Consider the following 21,776-nt stretch of genomic DNA (forward strand, 5'->3'; position numbering starts at 1 on the left):
CCAGAACACAAAAGAACAGAGAGTCATGTGGTCTTGAAATACAAACAATTAAAAGGTTAGTTAGGAAAGATTCAGTTACAACCTTTAAGTTCTATTCATATTTTCAGATGGCATTTCTCAAATACAATATTAGACAGTTCTTGCTAATGCTACATTTTCACAAATATACACTAGGAGTACAATCTCTAGAACAAATCCAGATCATCTCCTGCTTGTAGTAGGGCTCTTAGACACAACCCTCCTCTGGCCATATTCCTACCCAGTTCGTAGGCCAAAGGGATCGGCCCACATTGTCTATGCCTTCCCTACCCCTCCTTCTAGACCACATCCTGGGTTCCTGGGATTCTGTAAGTCGATGCCCTAATGGCCCTCGGACTACTTCCAAGTCCTGTGTAGGTCTCTTTTCCAGATCCCTTCCTGTGAGGTGGAAAATGCCTGTGTGGGCCTGGGAGTAGCCTCAGGGTGGCTATTTTCAGGAAATGTAGTTGGAGGTTGGCAGTGAGGACTAGGGTGTCTACCTTCTTGTTGAACAGGACAGGAGGTGGGCCAGGAGCCACTTTGTGCTTCCATGTTCTGGCAGAGAACTTTGAGGTGTCTAGGAATTCTAAAATAATACCTGGCCTTCTCAGATATTTATGAATAAAAAAATCCATGTATTCAAAATCCAACTGATTTTCAATGATGGCTAAAAGCCACATAGTGTACTAGGTGTTAAGTATATAATGATGGACCAGAAACCTTCAGTCCCTGCCTTCATGGAGCTAACTGCCTCGTGAAGGGTTTACCTGAACACACAGACATTTAAGATACAGAGTGATAGTGTGGCAATAGGAAAAACACTGATATGGCAAAGGGGGGTGGGAAAAGAGAGGCTGATAGAGCTAAGAAGTTCAAGTAGAAGGCATCATAGTAACCTATGTGAGAGACAATTTGAGTATGAACTGAGGGTTAGGCTGTAGTGAGAAAAGAATACAGACAAAAGAGGTAGACTCAACAGGACATGATAACTGATTGGAGACAGGGCTAAAATCCAATGGACTATTCAGCAAGGCTTCCAGCTTGGGTAGATGGAAGGGCCTATCATGGAGAAAGAACACAGAACGAGAGGTCAGTTTGGAGGGAAATGTCATTTCTAAGCTTTGACCTGAAAACCCCTCCAACTCAGGGATTTTGGTTTCTACCTACCCATACTACCACCAAGACTGAGGTTGTGCAAGGCTTGTGTGCTAGACTGTATGATCCTCCCCTTCCCACTAAGCCCTGTTTATTCTGTACCACCAAAAAGAAGGGCAGACAAACAACAGCCATGAATAAAGGGAATTCTTGAATGAGGCTCTCATTTATAATTCCTCTGTCAAAGATAATCATTTGTTTAAAATATGTGGCTATCATTAAAGTTACCAGGACTATTTAATAAATAATAAAGTAGTGGAATTTTCCCAATTATATTTGATTTTCAGATATTTCAAATCTTATAGCAAGAATTCAGATTTAGTCAATATTTCAAGAATCTGCTCTCAAGTATTTAATGTTAACCTAATAAATGTTGATACTTTAAAGTTGAAGAAAGTGACTTAGGAATGGCAAATTCATATCTTCTGTAACATATCTTTTCAGACGTTGCATATGCATTTCACAGTATATCTCTAGCAGCAATTAATCTTTATTAATAGATCTGAATTATTATCTTTTCTCAATCTCCAAGAATTTCACATGAAAAATTCTGGAAGAAAAATTTTAAGCAATAGCACTTAGACTTGGATGAAAGGAATAGTATAATTTTTAATTTTTATTTTGCCAAAGCACCAAACTGATATGCTAACAATACTTTGTGAGGCCAGCAGTTATCAGGAAAAAAGAAAAACCAAAAAAAACAAAAAACTAAAGGACAGGTTCAGTTTTTCTTGAAAACAAACTTTTCAAAAGTAAAATTTATCATTTTGCTCAATATTGATGAATATTTGTTTGTTTTATTTATTAGTTATGTCATGTGCTGTAAAGTTAGGTCTTTTTAAAAATAAAAAATTTAGATTAAAAGCTAAACTTAAGAAAGTTACTTTTGAACTTTTTAACAATTGTGCTATGTGAATTTTTGAAGTTAAAAAAGTAGAAATCAATACTCTGTAAGGGAAAAATAAAAAACGGATGAGAAAGCTTTCAAGGCTTCATAAATATTTTAAGTAAGCTCAGAGGAAAAAGACAAGTTGTGTGTCAGCAATGCCAAAGTTACTCAGATCTAATGCCTATGTGGCTTTGGATAAAGTCTTAATTTTTTTTACATTTCAGTCTCTGTGAATATGAGAACTAGAATAAAAACAAACTCACCAAAATGCCATAAAAATAAGGTTAATTATGAGCTCTGACATAACTTGATAAAAAGTATAGCATTATTATTATAATATCTATTTTATTTTCTCTTTCCACAGAAGGGTATCCTTGTGAACCAAAAGGAATGACTTTCAAAATCACTCCTTTACTATAATGCTGTTTAAGATCCGTAACAAAATTTTTACTCATGAGGAACGGGCAAATAAAAATTAACAATTTGAGGGTGATGATAGAAGTATGGCTCAGGCCTGAATTAAGGGGTTTCAATCCTGCACATAAACTGCATTTTACAATAGGGAAAATATAGGTAAACCACAATCTATTTGGGGAAAAACAAAACTGTACCTTTCTGTGGATAAAATACAGATCAGAAGTGATACTAATCAGATAGGGAGTATTGTACTTGCTCAGAACAATAAATGAACTCAGTACAATTAAATGAACTTTTCTGTTTATCCTTCTCAATATTTTTAGGAGTCAGTGCAAACAACAAAGTAGAAAGTCTATGGAAGCAGAATCTAAATTATCCCTGTTTGGCTCTGAGCAAGATATTTATCTGCTTTATCCTGAATAAGGAGCAGCGTGGGCTAAAAAATATCTCTGAATAAACAATGATAAAATCTGCTGGGTAACTACTAAAATAATGAATATTGAAGCACTTGCATTACAGTCAAATCAACTGTAGCTACTTACAGGAAAAGACCATTAAAAGCCACAAAGCCTATAAACAAACTAGATGGAAGCAATACTAAGGAAATTAATCTGAAGTCATACTTGTACATTGAAGAAATTATATTCTTCACATAGCATAGATTGTGAACATTTATAAGTATGGACACAACAACAACTAACTACTGCCTTCTCTTAAGATTCTGAATAGTTAGGGAAGGAAAGAGGGATGTTGGGGGGTAAGGGCTTTACCTAAGGAGAGAAGCTCCTTGCTTCCCTTGCTCTCTCACTCCTTCCTTCTTGAACTTCTTAAAGCCCTGCCTTCTAGGATATTTCTCTCTCCAGGCCCTCCTCCAGTCTCTCTAATCAAATTGCTTTCTCTTTTTAGAACTGCCCTTCTTTCGTTTCTGTGTATGTTGATGCTGCTCAGGTACCAACATCGGTCTTCTGCTGGTGGCCCTCTACCCTCTCTGGATGGTCTCCTTGCCTCTCAGGGTATTATCTCTCTGCCAATGACTGCTACTCAGAGCTCAGGCCTCTGCCCCAGGCCTCAGCTCTGTATATGCAGATACCTCCTGGGTATTGCCAACTGGATGTCCCATAACCATGCTGAAAGCCAAATTTATTTGGGCTGGGAGAATTTGCTCTGCGATATGACAATAAAATTACTCATCCTGTGATAATAAAACATATATGTAGAAGAAGAAGAAAGTCAGTACCAAAAAGTGAGAAAAAAATAAAAACAAGATTTCGTACAAATCTTCACTATACCAGAATTATATATTTCAACTATAGTTATAATGATCTGATTACAAATTAAATGTAACATTATTTGAACTTTAAGTTCAAATGAATGATAACACTCTGGTTGGGTTTGTTTTGCCCCTCACCAAATGTTAAAACCAGATTGAGAAGCAGAACTCGAAATGCTATTTCTTTGGAATTCTCATTGGCCTGCAAGCATTGCTCCTTTCCTTGGAAAGCTTTTCTTCCTACAGGAGAAGCTTTCAAAGGCCACTTGTCTGGGAGTGAGGCTCCATGTGGTAGCTGATTCTGCCTACTTTACTGCAGAATGCCAGACCCAGGGGAAGAATATCAAGAAAAAAAAAGAAAGCAAAAGGGAGGAAAGAATTAATATAGTTCTCTCTCTACCAAAATTTCTGCATGAAGAATAAGTGGTAGTTATGCCCAAGTGTTTTGGTATTCTTAAAAGACTTTTGTTTTTTTTTAAAGGGAGGTACCCATGTTTTTAGTTTATATTCTTGACCCAGTGGTGGTATAATGCCCATGGGATAGTTAAAAATTTTAAAGTGCTACAAGATTTTCATTAAAAATCTATTAGAATTTCCTCCCTCATGGGTTCATTTTAAAAGTAAAAGTTGGAATACATTTAAATGATAATATGTTGCATAAAAACTTTAACTTGTTTCTTCCCTTAGATAACTCCTCTCCTTGTATTCTTTAAGTTAGACAATGGCAACTCTGGCACAACACTTGCCCCCTACCTCTCCTTTTCTTCCCACAGGCACACAGTTACCAGGTCTTACATGTGTAACCCTCCAAAACTTCTCAAATCCATCCCTGTGACTGACTTCTGTCCTAGTTCAGACCCTCATCTCTTCACATCATTACTGGACTCCTTCACTCCAGTTTTAATCTCTTTGGATCCATCTCCCATGCCACTGCCAGAACAAAGTATCTAAAAATCAAAAGTGAACCACATTACTCCTCTACTTAGAATCCTTTTTTTCCATTTATCCATTTGACACATATGTCCTGAGGGTTAGGGCCTATGAGCCACATCTATGCGTGATGTTGGGAATGTGGCCTAAACAAGACAGTTGGGGTACCCATGCCCATGGAGCTTCACCTTCATCATGTCATTTACACTAACATGGCCTACATGGTCATAAATCTGACTATTTCTATGCATTTTTAAGAGAGGAAGTATCTTTTTGACTCACTAGGTTGGATGAAGTATTCCTTCACTTTGTTCCTGTAATACCTATATTCCACATCACCGTAGTTACTGCATTATACTGTGAGCATCTTTCTATAAGTGCACAATCATATACCCAGTTCTGGACAAATATTTAATGACTAACAAATCTGAACATGATTCATAAATTCTATATAGTCTATAATGACTTCAGAGAAAACTGGTGGCAAGAGATACAGATAATACAGAGATGTAATTCAGGGAAGAGACCAGGAAGCAGGAGCTGTTTGGATCTCAGCTCTAAGCCATATCCACATGGGCTTATAAAATTCAGGCAGTTCAACAAACACAGGGTAAGTCCAATTGATCATCTTGTTCCAGAAATCTCTGCTGCACTGTTTGCCTCCTTGATCAAGGTGTTAATTAAGTATGTTATGATAAAAACCGGTCCTTTTGCTAGAGAAAGTTTGAGGAAAATCTCACAACAGACGGCTTTAAGCATTCCTTAGATAAGATATAAGGAATCCAGGAGAAAACTGGATATAAAAATATATTGAGGCAGTAGAAAGTATCATTATCTGCAAATGAATATTTGTGGCATGGAGAAGAGCCCTGTAACATTGGGCTAATAGAGTAAAACCTAAGACTTTCCAATAAGCTTTAGAACCCTTTATGAGAAAATAAGCAGGCCACCCAGGCCCAGGTGGACTAAAGGGATCTTATTTTTTTAAGGTCAAAATTAATGGGGAATAAGCCAAAACTATTTTCTGAGATGCTAGAATAATATTTTTTCCATTTAAAGCTACTTCTAGTTCATTAGAACTCATTAGAGAATACTTGATATAAAGTTGATTATGTATCAGATATATAAATCTCACACTGAAACATAAAGTTTCTCTAATAGTGTATGCCAAAAAGTATATATGAATATGGTTCCTTTTCTTCTGTAAGACCCATTATTGTAATTCTCTAATTATATAGTGTCAGCATCTACTTTAAAGAGAAACATTGCCCATGCATGCCCAGTATATTTCTGGTAGAAAATGTGATAAGTGGACCTATGCTCCTTTATAATTATTAATCTTGGGGAAAAATAATTTAAGGGCTTATTAAAACCTTATAAATTGAAAAATTTCTTTTTCTTATCAGAAAAAAACTATAATCGCTTTTTACAAAAGTTTGGATAATTATGTGTCAGTATTCCTAATAAATTACTAATATGAATACTAGTTATGGCCACAGTAAGGAAAACAATGAATAAACTAATTGTTTAGTGGTTTGTGCTGTCTTTACTAAAAAAAAAATACTGATGACTATGAATAAGTGTCAATGTGTTTGCTTTTCTGTTATTTTTCATAGGCTGATATATTTAACTCTCACAATGTTTTTAAGCTAACATATATACATTTTTTATATTAAGCAATCAGTAAGTATCTAAATAGTTTTTCCTTCCTTCACAATTACTTATTACTTACATAATCATATGCTATTATTGTTGGCTAGACACCTTAGACATTAATCACTTTCCTCAACTAGTGACAGTACTCTGAAAGTGGGATGTATATGTGTGTTTGTGCATCCATATACACATTGATAGATTCTTTGGATAATGTTTATATTTATGTATGTTGCACATTTAAGTACTATAGACTTCCATTCAGAAGCTCTAATTCATTTATAAATTCATTCAAATATTTCTTAAGCATCCACTATGAACCAGTGCCTGTGTTCATTCTAACGAAGACAGGGTCCCTGCTCTTAAGAGGTAGTTGGGAAAAGAAAACAAATATGTTACAAGGGCAATAAATGAGTTATGTACAAGGTAATGAGTAACTCTCCTTTCTGAGTACACACTACAAGTTAAGCCATATCTTAAAACTGTAACAATTATACACAAAAGCAAACTAATGTAGCAGGCACATTCATCTTGCCCTCCCAAATCAAGATGGTTAGAGGATGTGTGTGGTGCCTATGTGTATACAGTCACTCTGAGACTATGAGGCATAGAATGAAAATAATTTTGTTATAATCTACCTCACTCATATACACATTCATAGTTGCCTTGCCCAGATACTGAGAACCATTTTGGATCAACACAAGTCATTTGCATTATTAATTGCCAATCATGATGATGCTCAGAATTGAATCACTTCCATCCATACCTAGTGGGAAACAGTTCTTTTGCCTTTTAAGGTCATTAGATTCTGTTCCTAAAGCTTGAAAGTCACAGTGGCCCTTCACTGTTTGTTCAGCTGATCACGAATCAGAGGTAACGACATTTACATTGCTAATAAACTTTGCATCAAGTGTGTTAACTCTTGGTTTGGTATAGTTTCTTCTACCTGAGAAAAGCTTATTTGACCTCCTCTATGAAATCTGAACATTCTCTTACTTATATATCCATAAACACACACTCATATTAAATCTAGAAGTGCATAAAATTCCCTAATTATTTCCATATGAGAATCAGGAATGATGTGCAAAACAAATTAAAATATGTGTTGTTACTTTATCCTGACATACACAGTAAATTACCTGACAAATCTGGGAACATTAGGAGAGCACCTTCCAGTCATTATGGTTGACATAAGACTATGTGACAATGACCTCTTATGTTGGGTTTGTAGAATTAGACTAATAGAAAAATACGTATTTTGATGAAGATTAAATCCTGGCTAATGTGGAGAAAAACTGAAAATTTTATTAATTAGGCTTTTCAGTATACCAAATTTCAAGCAGCTAAATCTTTGTTTCCTTAATATTTCTTTAATCATAATTATTAGCATATACTGAGTGTTACTGGCTTACTGGTGTGAGATAAAAACTAAGAATACCAAACTCAGCTTCTTTTATTAATGAGAACAAAATGACCTCAATCTAAAACTAGATAACTAAATGACCTCATACCAAAGTTAGATAACTAAAAAATCCCACTGGCTTGCTTAAAGTATAACTGACAGCTGTTTAAAATATCTGCTAATTGTTAATTGCTTTAATCTGTTGCTTGACCAGGCATGAATATATACATGAATAAATATATAAATAAATGTGCACAAATGTTGATCATTAAGATGCTCATATCTCAATAAAAATTTTATAACATTTATAAACTTGTAAAGTGTTTGGAGATCTGTCAATAGCTCATATAATTTAAATAACACTTTATCCTAAAGTTCAATAAAACATAAATTCAGAGTTAAATTTAATGAATAGGATTTGATATGTGCTTAAAAATAATAACCAACAATTTTGAACAATTTTCTATGTAGCAGATGTTTTGTTATTTCTATGCATTATATAATTTGATTTTCATTAGAACACTATAAGGTGGCCTCTATTATATGCATGTCACAGAGAAGATTGAGAAATTTTAGTGAGTTAAGTAACTTGCCCACTTACTGTTAATAAGTGACAGAACTTGGATTGAAACCAAATTTTAGTGGCTCCAGAGCCAAATTCAGCTCATATTTGGTTTAATGTGGTTTAGAAATTTGAAGGCCTGGAATGGAATCTCAGTGTTAATCAACTATTAGTCCTAAGACCTTAGAGAAATATTGAACATTCCAAACTTCAATTTTCTAATATATAAAATAGAGCCACTGCACCATCCCAATCATTTTCACCAAATTACCATGAGGATTAAATAAATAATGTAAGCAAGAAAAGTGCAGAGTGCTCTACAAACATCATTTTATCACATTTTAATTTCTTAACATTTTATAACTCCCAGGGTATTCTGTGGGTCCAAACACTGCCATTAAACCAGAGATCTCATTAGAAAAAGAGAGTTTAGGAAGCCACTAACGTAATCTTCCACCATAGAAAATTTTAGGCAGGTTGCCCAGAATGGCATAGGGAAAATACTAGAAAAAACACTCACTCTTTGTGGGTATCATAATAAATGAAAGAAAGACCAGTGTTATGGACTGAGTATTTATGTCCCCCTTACCCCCATAATTCATATTTTAAAGTCCTAACCACCAACGTGACTGTATTTGTAGACAGGCCAGGAGGCCAGGTAAGAAGGTGATAAAGGTAAAATGAGGTAATAAAGGTGGGCCCTAATCTAATAGGGCTAGTTCCCTTAGAAGTAGAAAGAGATATCAGAGCACTCTCTTAACATCGGAGCACACAGTGAGAAGGGGGCATCTGCAAGCCAGGAAAAGAGCCCTCACCAGAAACTGAATTGACTGAAGACTTGTTCTTGGACTTCTCAGTCTTCAGAACTATGAAAAATTTGTTAAGCAAGTCTATGGCATTTTGTTACAGCTGCCCAAGCAAACTAATATAGCTGGTATCATGTTCATCCGTCACATTGCAAAGAGCAGGGCCAACTGAACTCTGTCGAGCTGCCAGCTAGGGAGCAGTGTGGTCTGACAAATCACATGAGGGGCTGACAACCTGGAGTTGTGGCCTATGGAATGTAAGAATGTCCTAGGCAAGGTTAGCATGAATGGGGTTCAGTATAAACTACTTTCCCTGGAATGAAACTGTCCAAGTTCAGCAGGTTACTGTAAATATGCTTAGGAAATAATTAAACCAAACCAAGAAAAATGAAAATAGATCCTTAAAGGTGCAGTCCCATGTATGTAAATACAAATTATGGCAAAAGCTTGAAACTGAATCCATGCAAAGAGTAGACAGGAGCAAAATTATGATTACAGAATTTACAACTGTGCAACAAAAGAATTTCTATATTAAAAATAAGTAACAGTTTACTTTGTATCTTTCCTTTTTTACCAAGCACGGTTCCTTCTAATTCTACTAGAGTTTCCTGAACTAGAAGGGAAACTAGTTGTTACATATAAAAACAAGTACAGTTAAAAAAATTACTTCTGCAGCTTATTTTCCTCAGGCTGAATAGAAGATCTTATTTTTTGTAAAGCTGTGTTTTAATTTACAAGAAGATGAGCAAATTTTCAAATGCAAACATAGTTTCCTAGGAAGGTCTATCTTTAATTCTGAGTGATTTAAAAGTCATAGTTGGTAAAACGTTTCTCCTTACCTATTCCTTTCACACTAATTATCTTCCAGATGATTTAATGAGAGTGTCATTTGCTGAGCATTTATTCCATGTAAGGCACTACTCTAGGTACTTATGGTAGGCACTGCTAGTTGTCTTTCCAATCTCCAAAATATCAGAAGTATGAGCTCAGCAAATTGCTTCCCAGATAAAGAAAGCATTTCCCAGAATTCCTTGCAGCTAGCTGGGACCACATGACTGGGTTCTGGCCAATGGGATATGAGTAGAAGTGATAACTTCCAGGTCATGCCCTTAGAAAGGTGTGTTTCCTCCTTTTTTCTTCCTGTAATCTGGAATGTGGAAGTGGTAGTGAGTTAAGCCTGTAAAAAATAATTGCACACCAGAAGTGCCTAAGCAACAACATGGAGTAGACTGGGCTCCCAATAAGCTGTAATACCATTTCTGAATTGTTAGGTGAGACAGAAACAAGCCTCTGTCTTATGAAAACCACTTTATTACTGTGCTCTTGTTATAGTAAACTATCCTGTATTTTCATTAATAGAGGACTGTACATATGCCTTGTAAAGTCTCACTACTCCAATTTTGCTAGCAAATTTAGGCTTAGAGAGATTTTAAAACTTCCTCATAACCACTTCGGTGGTAAGTGGTGAGGCTGGTTTTTAAATCAAGTACTTTTCTCATTAGATATTTTTTACACTAATAGAGAGAAAAGACTAATTTATAGAAAATTAGAACTGTGCAGTTTTCAACCCCTGATCTATTAATCTCACAGGATTATAAAAAGACTTTAATTTCCTTAGATTAGCATTAGTGCTACAAACCCTTATTTTTCTAATAAAGTGTCTAGCAGTTGGTTACCAGCTCCTCCAGGACTTATATTTCATAAAATGTTCCATTAGGAAAATTATGGAGAAAAAGTATGCTGATTCTCCTGGACTATGAAATGGAGAGCTGCTAGTCAGGATGCTATAACAATTTATAGAATAATACACTGAGCATGCACGATAACTCAGAAACAGATCAGAGGGGGTTTTTTGAGTGTGTGCTCTGTTCCCCGGTATTATCCTTAGGTACTCCTTTAGTTCTTGAGGAGACATCAAGGAACAAGTTAGACAAAGTCCCTACACACATGGAGATTATACTCAAATGCATCCACTATAGATAATGCCCTACAAAAATTAACAAGTTTTCAATGTGTGCCAGTAATTTGCATTTTAAAAATAAACTTTGTAATTTGGAATAATTTTAAATTTATAGACAAATTACAAAGATAGTAAACAGAGGGTTCTCATATACTCCTTACCTCATTTCTGCTAATGTCAACATCTTATGTTATCATGGTAGTTTTGTCATTAAGAAACCAATATTTTTTGGTGGTGGTGTTGTTTTTTGAGATGGAGTTTTGCTGTTATTGCCCAGGCTGGAGTGCAATCATGCAGTCTCAGTTCACTGCAACCTCTGCCTCCTGGGTTCAAGCGATTCTCCTACCTCAGCCTGCTGATTATCTGGGATTACAGGCATGAGCCATCTCGCCTGGCTAATTTTGCATTTTTAGTAGAGACGGGGTGTCACCAAGTTGGTCAGGCTGGTCTCGAACTCCTGACCTCAGGTGATCCACTGGAAGGTTCTTTCAAAGAGAGGAGGCATGACCTTCTTCACCCTGTCCTATAGTCTGCTGCTTGCCACATAGACGTGACAGGCATTTTGAGTACCACGGTCACACTTTAGGCATAGTAAAATGTTGAGGCTAAAAAGGGCTGGGATTTCTTAATGACTCTGAGGAGTCATCAAACCAATCCTGTATTTCAGACCTCCAGACTTCTTTTATGTGGGAGAAAAATAAAGTATCAATTTAAGCCATTATTATCAGGGCTGTGCTTCTGTGTCAAATGCAATTTCTAACTAATATAGAGCGTTTGGAGAAGAGGCAGAAGGAAGTAACATTTATTGAGGACTTGCTATATATTAAGTACTTTATATATTTTCATTTATGTAATCATCAAAACAACTCTATGCTTATTAGTTGAGAATACTGAAGATTAGTGAGGCTAAGATTCTTGCTTAGGGTTATATGGCTCAGTTTTGAAACTAAGCCAGAATTTAAACTAAACTTTGTTTTCCCATAACAGCATGCTAAAATATTTTGCATATAATAGGTACTCAGACCTATTAGTGGTTACTAGCAATGGATACAAACATGTACATAGTTATACCTCACTCAGCAAGTAATACAGGTAAATATCTAAATAAATACAATTATATATACTTAAATAGACAACAAAATAGAGACACACATCCATAGTTTCAGTCTTCCTACTATCCCCATGATCAGCATCTCAAACAGTGGAACTGGCAGCAGGGCCATTTCAGGAGTGAAACCTCAGATCTTACTGCCCTCAGTCCACATATAAATTATACATTTTCTCTCTGGGCCAGAATGAAAAACCATTCAAACCATCCATCAACATATCCACTCAGTTTATACATTCATATTTACCGAGCATCTGCCATATGCCAAACAACCTGCTACTTGTTGTGTACACATTGTTGAAGAAGACATAGTCCCTGTTTTCCAAAAGCTTATAGTCTACTGGGAGAAACAGAAAAATAAGTAGGTAATTACATTAGAGCAGAGTTTTTCAACCTTGGCATTAATGACATTTTGAAGTGAATAATTCAGTGTTGTGGGGTGCTATGCACTGTAGAATATTATAGGGATGTAGGCAGCATCCCTGGCCTCTACCTACTAGATGCCACTAGCATCCTAACCCCTCGTTATAACAAAAAATATCTCCAGACATTGTCAAAAGTCCCTGGCGGGGTCGGGGGGGGGCAAAATCATCCTCCTACCACCTATCCTCTTACTCCCTAAGCCACTGAGAACTGCTGCAATGCAGTATAAAATACTATAAAATGACAAAAGAAAGACGGGCATTGAACAACATGAGTCTAGGGGCAGGAAAGTTTTCTGAAGGAGGCAACACCTTCACAAAGGCTTGAAAGTTCCATAAAATTCAGCCAGATGAAGAAAATATATATTTCATATGTGTATCAGGAAGGCCTCTGAGCATGTGCAAAGACTCAGAGTTTATAATGAGTACAACATATCTGGAGGACTAAAGGTGGCTTAGAAGGCATGGAGTGGGGAAGTATGCATGAGGTAAGTAGGAAAACCTACATATGCCTACCGAGGAATGCAGAGGAGAAGAAAGAAGGGGTTCAGTTTTGGATATGTTGAATTTGAGTTGCCTGAGGGACAACCAGGTGTAGATGTCCAAAAGACAGTTAGATTTCCATTTCTGAAACATAGGGGCATGACTCAGGCCAGAAGAATGAACACCACCTATATATAGATGCCATATGTATAAATGAAATGACCCAGGGAGAGTGTAGTGTTTGAAAGAGGAGCCCATGGACCTGACAGTGACAAGGGAGACAGAAGTGAAGGAAAATCAGGGCAGTCCTGATGTCACACACAGAGAGCAAATGAGGAGAGTTTCATAACATAGCATAAAGGTCAAGTAAGATGAGGAGTGACACACATCCACTGGATTTGGAAATTAGGAAGACATTGGTGACCTTTGCCAGAAGTACCTTATTGGTATGTTCTGGGTGGCAGCCAGCTTAGAGTGGGCTGGAATCAATGGCAATGGCATGGGATAAAAGAGAGATACCTTGAAGACATTTGGCAGAAAGTAATGGAATGATGTAAAGACAGTGCTTATGGTAGGATAAGTAACAAATGTGCCCAGAGTAAAAAAGGAAAACATTAGCATGAGTTCTGTCTTCAGGTTATGTGGATACTGTTTAGAGGCTGCTCTTGTTTCTGGCTCTCAGAGTCTCCTGGGTATTTATATTGACCTACCTCATGGAATTTCTGAATGTAAGCACCAATGGATTGTTTTTGCCTTTTAACAGAGCACCACATGATTCAGGGTGTCTTTATAGTACCTATTTACTTGCCTACGGTATGTCTTCTAAATGACAAATTAACTTTAATACCTGACTCATTCTGCACTACGATTATAGGGCTCCCTTTAAAAAGAGAATGACTCCAATAGTTGAAAAGCAATGAATTCAAAACAATATGCCATTATATCTGTCAAGATCTAAAAATATATTTCCATTAAGTGTGTTTATGAAAATCCTTCCTTGAATTGAGAGGTTTCAGTATGTAATCTAACAGCCTTGGAATAATTGACTCATGGGAGATGAAAACTGAAAGGATGTTACAGACTTTCCTCCTCTTCCCTCAACCCTCATTTAATCAGTGATTTGATAGGAATCACTTTCCTCACATCTTATAGTTCTGTTCCTTCTACTGGATGGCTACTACTGTGACCTTTATCATCTCTTCCATGTACCTCTGTAATAGCCTCCTGAATGGTTTCCTTGCTCACCTTTGCCAAGCCTTTGCCATACTTTGCAAGAATGATCTCTCTAGAACACATATACGAACAGTTCACAAATTCTACTTAGAACCCTGTCATAGCATCTCACAAATTCTGGAATCCTTATGTCACAGAAAGACTTTTCCATTTGTTCCAATGATCCTTTGCATATTTTATCTTATACTTATATTCCAGCCATAAAGGACCACTGTTAGGTCCTGGGGCTTTATGCTGACTCACTTCTATAGATGGGTGCTCTTATAGTTTCCATCCCCATGTTCATCTGGGTAGTGGCATTCAAACTCAGTTCAAGCATTTCATCTGTTAAGTCTTTGTGAATTTCATCTCTCTCACCTAAACCCAGATAGGATTGACAACTTTTCTTCTGGTGCCCCCAATGTACATAGTACAAATTTATGTAACAGTCTCGAAACCACTTTTTTGCATGCATTTGTTTTTATAGATGTCTTTTCTATTAAACTGTCACTTCCTTGAAGACAGGGGCTGCTTTTTACATTTTTATGTCTCACCAAAACATGGCATATCAGCAGCCCTGTAGTATCTGTTTAAAGGAATTTAGTCTAAGCCTCTATTATTACCAATAAGGAAACAAAGCCCGAAAGAAGCTAAATGACTCGCCTAAGGTCACTCATCTAATGAGTGGCTAAGTGAAGAATAGAAGCTGTAGCTGTTGCCTGACTTACAGCTCTTGTGTTATATTCGGCTACCACCCCATTGACTTAAAAGGAGGGCACCCAGGGCCCAGCTCTGTAGGTTGCCAACTTGGTTCAAGAAGGTTTTAATGTGAAATATTTAAGTAAATATTTAATGAGGAGCTATTACTCTTTTTTGGTTGAAAGAAACAGTGAGCTAGATCATTTTAAAATGATGTATTATTGGCTGGGCATGGTGGCTCATGCCTGTAATCCCAGCACTCTGGGAGGCCGAGGCAGGCAGATCACGAGGTCAGGAGTTTGAGACCAGCCTGATCAACATGGTGAAACCCTGTCTCTACTAAAAATACAAAAAAATTAGCCGGGCATGGTGGCACGTGCCTGTAGTCCCAGCTACTCAGGAGGCTGAGGCAGAAGAACTGCTTGAACCTGGGAGGTGGAGGTTGTAGTGAGCCGAGATCATGCCATTGCACTCCAGCCTGGGCAACAGAGTGAGACTCCATCTCAAAAAAACAAACAAAAAAAATTATGTCTAATTTTACTTTATATTCACCTTCCTCCCTACTCCCCACTCCCTTCCACCTGGTTGACCTTACCAATTAGCACTTAGGTATTTTTAAAGGCCTTCAAAATCTTTAAATACATACCAGCTGAAGACAAACTAATATGTTACCACATTCTTGTTGGCAGAAGAAATACTTGTCTCAGATTAAGAAGTTACTCTAAATATTTCATAAAATAACCTATAATAGGTTAAATTGTTTTAATTTATTTGGCTTCTAAAACATATGAATAAAAATGAGAGAGTAATAAACCCTCTAAGACTTCCCCAGAATTATGTGACTAAGTGGCTTTTTATGAGAAAACTGTCTTTGGAATAGATTACAATTTTTTAAGTGACCATGACAATAACTAGTTTGTCCTTTTCATTCATGACCACAGTAAAACAGAGCACTTAACTGATGAATCTGTTTTATTTGGAATGTTTTAATAGTTCTTGGTATATAACATTAATATGTAAAGACCTTAAAGAGCCCATTAAAACACTGCACAACAAGCTGCATTTTAATAATGCAGAGACTATCTCAGATGGAGGCTAATTTCTGTTGTTTAGGTACCATAAACAAAAACTTTCCCAAAAAGCTGAAGCTCTAAGTAAAAGAGGTTTAAAATGCACATGTCCTACAGATGGCAGAACTTAAACATCACTCCCAGAAGCACAGGAAAAAAGAGAAGATTTAAAAAATTCCCTCCAAGCCCAGGCTTGTTTCAAGTCTTCTGTTCATAAGAAGATCAAGGGTACTATGAACATTTAACTTCTATTTTCTCCTAATAATAAGTCCCGTTCTTTAATCTGTGAAATAAAACAAACTTGCCCCATGCTTAGGGTCTCTCAAAAGATAAAATGGTCTTTCATATTCCTTTAGGAGTTGATAGCACTTGAATACAAAGACCTGACATACTGAGGTGAGGTGAAAAAATGAGGGCCATTTATCAATGCCAGTTTCTAACCTCCATCGGAAAGGCAAGCATTTGGCAGGCCCTTCTCTCTTTTATTTTTTTTCCCCCCAAGACAGAGTCTCGCTCTGTCGCCCAGGCTGGAGTGCAGTGGCACCATCTCGGCTCACTGCAAGCTCCGCTTCCTGGGTTCACGCCATTCTCCTGCCTCAGCCTCCCGAGTAGCTGGGAATACAGGCGCCCACCACCACGCCCGGCTAATTTTTTGTATTTTTAGCAGAGACGGCGTTTCACCGTGTTAGCGAGCATGGTCTCAATCTCCTGACCTCGTGATCCGCCCGCCTCGGCCTCCCCCTTCTCTCTTAATGAGCAAAACTTCTGATATTAAAAAAACGCTATTCTGCCTGGGCAAACTTTTATCTCAAAGAGGGGGAATGAATAGGGAAGATTATTTTTCTCATCTTTTATTGAACATGCTAGAAGTTAAGACTCAGTCCTGCCATTCCCCATGCAAGCAGGGAGAAAGGGGGTGGTATTTGAGTTCTGTCACACTTACCCACCATGATTGCTAAAATCATTTTCCAACTTAGACTCTCTCTCCTGGGAAGGAGCCCGAGGCCATGAAAACCACTCATTTATCATATGCCACACCACAGTGATCCTCTGAGCAGACATCCCGGACTGCCATAATTTGCTTGACAGCCCTGAGGTCAGCCTGCCTAGTGACTGAAGATTCTTTTCTTTTCCATCTTCAAATGTTACAATGCACTGACCTTTGTGTATGTGGATGATGTTTCTGACCCACCATCAATGGTGGTGAGTCTGAAAAGGAAAATGTGATGATACAATAGGGCTGAGCTTTAGCGGCTATACACAGAAGGCAAATGTCACAAAAAACAAGAACTCTTGCAAAATGCTGCCCAGCACTGTAGAGAGAGCTCTGCAACAGTCTACATGTTAGGATTTCAGAAACCTGCTTCCACCTGACCTGAAACCTCTTGCCTCTGTGGTATTTTTCACATTTTGGTCTTAGTTTTCAGGCCAATTTCTATTATCTGAAACTGTTTCATGAGTTAACTGGTACCCTATATCTTTTCAGTGACAAAGAAGCATTAAATAATAATCATACCCAAGCACCTTGGGAAGAATTAAGGAAGGTATGTCAGCTTTAATTTTGAATTTTCTTGTTACTTGTCAGTTTGCCTCTCAGACTTAATGCCAGGAGGGAATAAAAATCATCATTACTCTCTAGCTGCTCAATGGCATACATGAAATGAATAGGAGGCTTAACTCTGGTCTAACTGGCTCAGTTTCTGCTTGTATCAGCAGAGAGCCAGAGACTGAATGATCCAGCTTCCTGTCCATTATCCCATCAAGTCCAAACCAGGTAGGGGTGCCCAGACACATGTATTCCATAGGGAAAGAAGAACACCAAAGAGGAGAACAAAAGAAGTCTTAGAAAAGGGAGGGATGAATTTATTTTTAAAGTGGGCTAGTTGAGAAGTAGTGTGAAGATTTCTTTAATCCACAGCTCTTACCTGTCGTGCAGAGAAGGGGAAAGAAATGGTAGCTCTCTCTTACCCCAGTAAAAGCCTAGATTACATGCCTATTTCCTATTTGTATATACCCACTGATGCTGAGCCTAATATGTGACTATCTTAGAGGGTCCCAGAGTTTTAAAATAATTAACCAAGTCTCACTTTACCTCACTAGCTCTATGATTAAAAGGAAAAATGTCAATGAGACACCATCAGTTTAGTCACTGGATACAAGCAGGTTTGTGAAAAGTCCCACTGTGCATGTCTTATGGAAAGCTATGTATTGGGCCAACTTGAAAAGAGGATGTTATTGTGATGTGAATGCTTATTACTAGTCTGAAACCTACTGTTGATCTGCTAATTTTTCTTTTGTGAGGCAGATCTAATTATAGTCAGATATCCAATTCTGTATTCATTAAACCGTCACCAAAGTGATAAAAATGACAATGGGAAAAAATTTAGCACGGCATAGCAGAAAGTACATGTTTAAAAAGGCCTGGGTTAACATCTCTGCTATTGTGTGGGGTCTGTATGTGACCCTGGAGAAGTCACCTAACTTCTCTGATCTTCTGCTGCCATTCCCTGTAATGGGGAAACCATTATTTACCTCAGTGGGTTGTGCTCATCTTATAGGGTTATCAGCATTGAACAAGAGAGGGCACATACCCTGGAGTCAGACCACTGGGACTTGAACTAAACTTCCTCAACTTCAGACAGCTTAGGCAAGGGAGTGAACCTCTTTGTGTCTCTGATCTCTCATTTGTGAGATGGGTTATGTTAGAATTTGTTTCATGGGATTAAATGAGACAATGTATACATGGGGTTTAAGCCCAATGCCTGGCAACTGGTACTTCTACCTGTGCCATTTTGCCTATTTTACCTGTGACTGTTGTTACCATTATTTTACCATCCAGAATATACTACTATTCACTAATTTGTGGCTTTATTTCTTTATTTCTCCATTTTAGATTCTTTTTCTGCACTCCTGAGAATTTTACGTGTTTAATGCTACACAAATATCATTTGGTTATTTCAGCTTCCCCTTGAGATAAATGTTTTTACCTGACTGATATGGTTTGGCTCTGCATCCTCACCCAAATCTCATCTTGAATTTTAATCCCTATGTGTCAAGGGAGGGACCTTGTGGGAGGCGATTGGATCATGGGGGTGGTTTCCCCCATGCTGTTCTCATGATAGGGAGTTCTCAGGAGATCTGATTGCTTAAAAGTGGCAGTTTCCTTTGCGCGCTCTCTCTCTCTCCTGCTGCCATGTAAGATGTCCCTTACACACCCCTTGCCTTCCACCATGATTGTAAGTTTCCTGAGGCTTCCCCCACCATGTGGAACTGAGTCAATTAAAACTCTTTCCTTTATAATTATCCAGTCTCAGGTAGTATCTTTATAGCAGTATGAAAATGAACTAATACACTGACCTACATTTACTTATAATGACTATAGTACCAACAGTCCTAGAAAGTTAAGGTTTAATGGGATGTTTGGGATTTTCTAATTATTCACTACCTGTTACAAAGATAAAGTATCTTAGTCCCAGAGTGGTTCATGGTTCATTTACACACACACACACACACACACACACACACACAATTCAAACCCCTAGAAAGTTTCTTTGTAATAATAGAAAATTATTTTATGTTATTTTTAAACTTCTTTTAATTGTATATTTCCTATTATTTTCATATGATTACAAACGTTCCCTCTGTTCTTTCTATATTATCTGTATAGTGTGGTTTCAAAACTTTTTTTTTCAGCTTTCCAGTAGTTCTTAGATTAAGGAAAAATGGGAATATTTATATTAGAACATGTCTTACTTTGAATAGAATATATACCTTATTGACCAAGGAAATACAGACAGCAATGAAAGGGCTTTGGGTATATGACTCCCAAGCAGTATTACAGAACCCAGTGGGAGGCAGGAGTTGGCCTGGCTAATACTGCTTTTCTTAAATGACTTTGCTTAATGTTCATCTCTAGAAAGCTGTTCTTTGCTGATGAAATTTTAACTTAATCTTTTCTAAACAGGGCTAATTTAAAAGCACCTCAAAACTGTTCAGTCCAAATGGTGACCTCAGTACTTGGTGAGGCTTCAGGGTAGAGAGTAAAGCCACTGAACTTTCTCTCTCTGCTTGGTTTATACTTTGCTTAGCTAACATTAGATTCTCTCTTTTTTTCCCCCATAAATTGGATATGATGGAATGTGTGGACTGTCCTCATTAATAGATAAACTGAGGCTCAGGCAGAACCTTTCTGTGATTTATCAAGTGTCAGAGCTGTAGGTTGAATCTTGAGTTTCCCTCCAGGGCCATTCTGTAAGACCACTTGGACCCCAGGGATCCTTCTGCCCCAGTGACTTCAAGTAGCAGCTCATTTTCTTTTTCCTTAGTGAAAAACAGGCCCAGAGCATGCCCTATATAGTCCATAGTGTGAAAATGAGGTGTTGTTAACAGCAATATAATTAGGTATCTTGTGATTACAAATTAGGCAGAAACAATATCTTTTCAAAAGTTACACCACTAAACCTGCACATGTTCCATTTATGAAGAATAAATAGCTACGAATCCTCTAAACACTGAGACAAATCTCAAGACTGGCAGATTCTCTTTCCCTGCTCTTCTACCCCTTTACACTGTCTTCCAGAAAACACGTTGCTCTCTCAGCAGTGGTGCAGTTAAGAGCTCTCTACACCCTCTTCCTCTGGATGTTCAAGCAGGCAAATATAAAGTCTATTTGGAAAAAAAAAAACCTGTTCATTTAAATAACTTAAATGCCATTTTTATAACTCATAAGTATAGCACTGACCACTGTAATTTAATAGCCTCAGTTAGCTGGATGGCTAAAATACACAATTCAATCATAACATGGGCTCTACTATTTTCGTAGAAGGCTTTCCTTTGGTAATAAGTACACCCCACTAAAAAACTGAGAATGAAAGCATGACACTGTGATTAACTCCATGTCATCTTTACCACAGCAGGAACTCACAGCAAATTCTACCCTAGGAAAGTGCTAATACTTAGTAATTGGGAAGAACACTGAAGAAAAGTATACCGTAAGATGTTTGGACACTATTTTTTTTACAGAAAAGAATTTAATATGAAAACTTCTTTGGAATTATGTTCAATTGTTTCATGGTCCATATGGGGTTGTTGCATTATGTTAATTATTAACAAGATTAAAATAAATTAAACGGAAGTATGTTAGTTCTAATGGAAGGCCATATGTCTAAACTGCTCATGGAAGGTTTTTGGCAACTCTAATCCTCATATACTTTATTTCTCTGTGTCTTTTTTGTTATTGAGAGCAGGCCCCAATGGATTCTCAAAAGTCTCTACGAGCTTATATTAAGTACATTATAAGGGAATGTCAATTTTCATATGGGAATATGGTCTGTTACAACCTACTTGGGGATTCTAAAACCTAAACTTCTGCAGTGAGCTTTATCTATCCAACGCACCATAAAAAGTTACTGTTCAAAGGGAAGACAAAGGAAATAACTTCCCCAGGATTGAATAGAATTCTCCCCAAACATTAAGATTGCCTTCAATTATGATAAAAATGGATTACTTGCTGTCAACGGGAATGATAGCAAAACCTGGATTGAGGGAAGAAACATTTTTTTGAAAAACTATAATAAACACTGAAATAAAACAAAAAATAACATTCAGAAATTGTAAATGAAAAAAATATTAAAGTTTCTGAAAAAGACATTATTAATTGTTATTCTGTTTGCTGAACATTCCAAATATTCAGTTTTCCATTTCAATACTTTTTCCTTACC

General features: G+C 37.2%; 1 protein-coding gene across 8 annotated transcripts in view; it reads right to left on the bottom strand.

Annotated features, from left to right (window-relative positions):
- Positions 1–21,776, bottom strand: part of ZNF385B (zinc finger protein 385B) — a 421,128-nt gene that overhangs the window by 127,169 nt on the left and 272,183 nt on the right. The window contains exons 1-2 of one of the 8 annotated variants that reach the window (XM_055108825.1): positions 14,321–14,392; positions 12,418–12,510 (exon numbers count right to left, since the gene is read on the bottom strand). The exons of 4 other annotated variants lie outside the window; for them this stretch is intronic. In XM_055108825.1, coding sequence (XP_054964800.1) covers positions 12,418–12,424 — 7 coding nt within the window. In that variant the 5' untranslated portion in view covers positions 12,425–12,510; positions 14,321–14,392. Of the gene's footprint in view, positions 1–12,417; positions 12,511–14,320; positions 14,393–21,776 lie in introns of those variants that run through there. 3 more of the 8 variants (XM_055108827.1, XM_055108829.1, XM_055108826.1) reach the window with 3 other exon arrangements.

Source organism: Pan paniscus, chromosome 13 (genome assembly GCF_029289425.2).
Source record: "Pan paniscus chromosome 13, NHGRI_mPanPan1-v2.0_pri, whole genome shotgun sequence".
NCBI lineage: Eukaryota > Metazoa > Chordata > Mammalia > Primates > Hominidae > Pan > Pan paniscus.